We start from the raw sequence: 1,272 nt of genomic DNA, 5'->3' as shown, positions 1-1,272 counted from the left end.
TTACATAGGGTAGAAATGTAAATTTCAAGTATAGTAGTTGATATAATGAAGTCTTGTAATGAAGGTTCTCTCTCTTGTAATGAATATATTGTTAGAATATGTGAATATATTCTATAGGATACAGCTGTATTATATGGATATACCTCTATCCTATAGAATATATTCATATATTCTATTGTATATGTTAATGAAGTTTGATAGGTTTTCAAGAATTTTTGTAATGAATATGTTAATCAGTTAATGAAATCTGATAAAAACCAAATATGTTAATGAAGTCTAAACAAATTGTATTCAAGAGTTTTGAATAATTGACAAGTTGTACAGCCTGACCCATAGACCCGGCCCTCAGGCCCGGCCCATAGTTTTCTAAAAGGGGCTGAGGTGAGGGCAAGGGCTGTATAATTCAAGTGTTGGCCCTCAAAGGCCCGACCCTCATAGCATAAGGGGGCTGGGCCAGCCCGGCCCATTTTACACCCCTATCCATGAGTATCTGATGGCTCCTTAACGGGAACTTGAGGATTTTCTTAAGCAGTTGATAGGATCTCTCTCTTGACATAAGATAAAAATGTAGGAATCTTTGAACTCTTCACTAGCTTCTTTAGTTTTGGAAGCCTTCAAACAAATATTCTTGCAAATCCCCATAAGCTCACTATAACAAATAGCAGAAGTTGCTTCATTATGAACATTAACCGAAGTAACAGTAGGAATGACTGTTTTCACATGTCGCGTCCACCTCAATAAAATGCAACTAGAGGGTATTTCAGCGACGTCTTCATTTTTTAAGTCGGAAATTATGTGTCAGCATGGAAAACCAAATGACTCAAATAGACCACAAGAACACTTAGCGTTTTGATCAACAACATTGTATTCCACAATAAACTTGCAATGCCTATACAAATGACGATGCAAAGTGTAGTAACGAATATTGTAACCTTGATGATCCTTCATTGAATCAACAATGTACAATGCCTCTTGCTGCAATTGCATCTTAAACACATTAAAAACCGCCCGTGTATAGATGGAGATCGCCTGATTTTCATACTCAGTCAGGTGGGTCACAATTATCGGCTTGGTTGTCAAAGTAATAACTTCTTCTTCATGCTCACGGTGCCGGATCTTCTCAAGTGCTAGCTCCATTTTTCCATAGAGCTCAACCATTTTTAAACCAGGCTTTACATGAAGCCGTATAACAAAGTTCATGCTTTCACAATGTTGGTTGGTTCTACAACCACCAAAGAATGCGCCTCGAAGATATGCCTCTGCCCACCTCAT

At 37.8% G+C, this 1,272-nt stretch overlaps 1 protein-coding gene across 1 annotated transcript; it reads right to left on the bottom strand.

Moving 5' to 3' along the window:
- Positions 1-798: 798 nt before the first annotated feature.
- Positions 799-1,272, bottom strand: LOC147513110 (protein FAR1-RELATED SEQUENCE 5-like). The gene has a single exon (XM_086598858.1). It carries the CDS (start codon positions 1,270-1,272, stop codon positions 799-801), a length of 474 nt encoding a protein of 157 aa, XP_086454984.1.

The sequence above is a fragment of the Coptis chinensis genome, chromosome 3 (genome assembly GCF_015680905.1).
Source record: "Coptis chinensis isolate HL-2020 chromosome 3, ASM1568090v1, whole genome shotgun sequence".
Classification (NCBI taxonomy): Eukaryota; Viridiplantae; Streptophyta; class Magnoliopsida; order Ranunculales; family Ranunculaceae; genus Coptis; species Coptis chinensis.
Note: the sequence above shows the minus strand (reverse complement) of the source record. Positions and strands in the feature narration are given on the sequence as shown.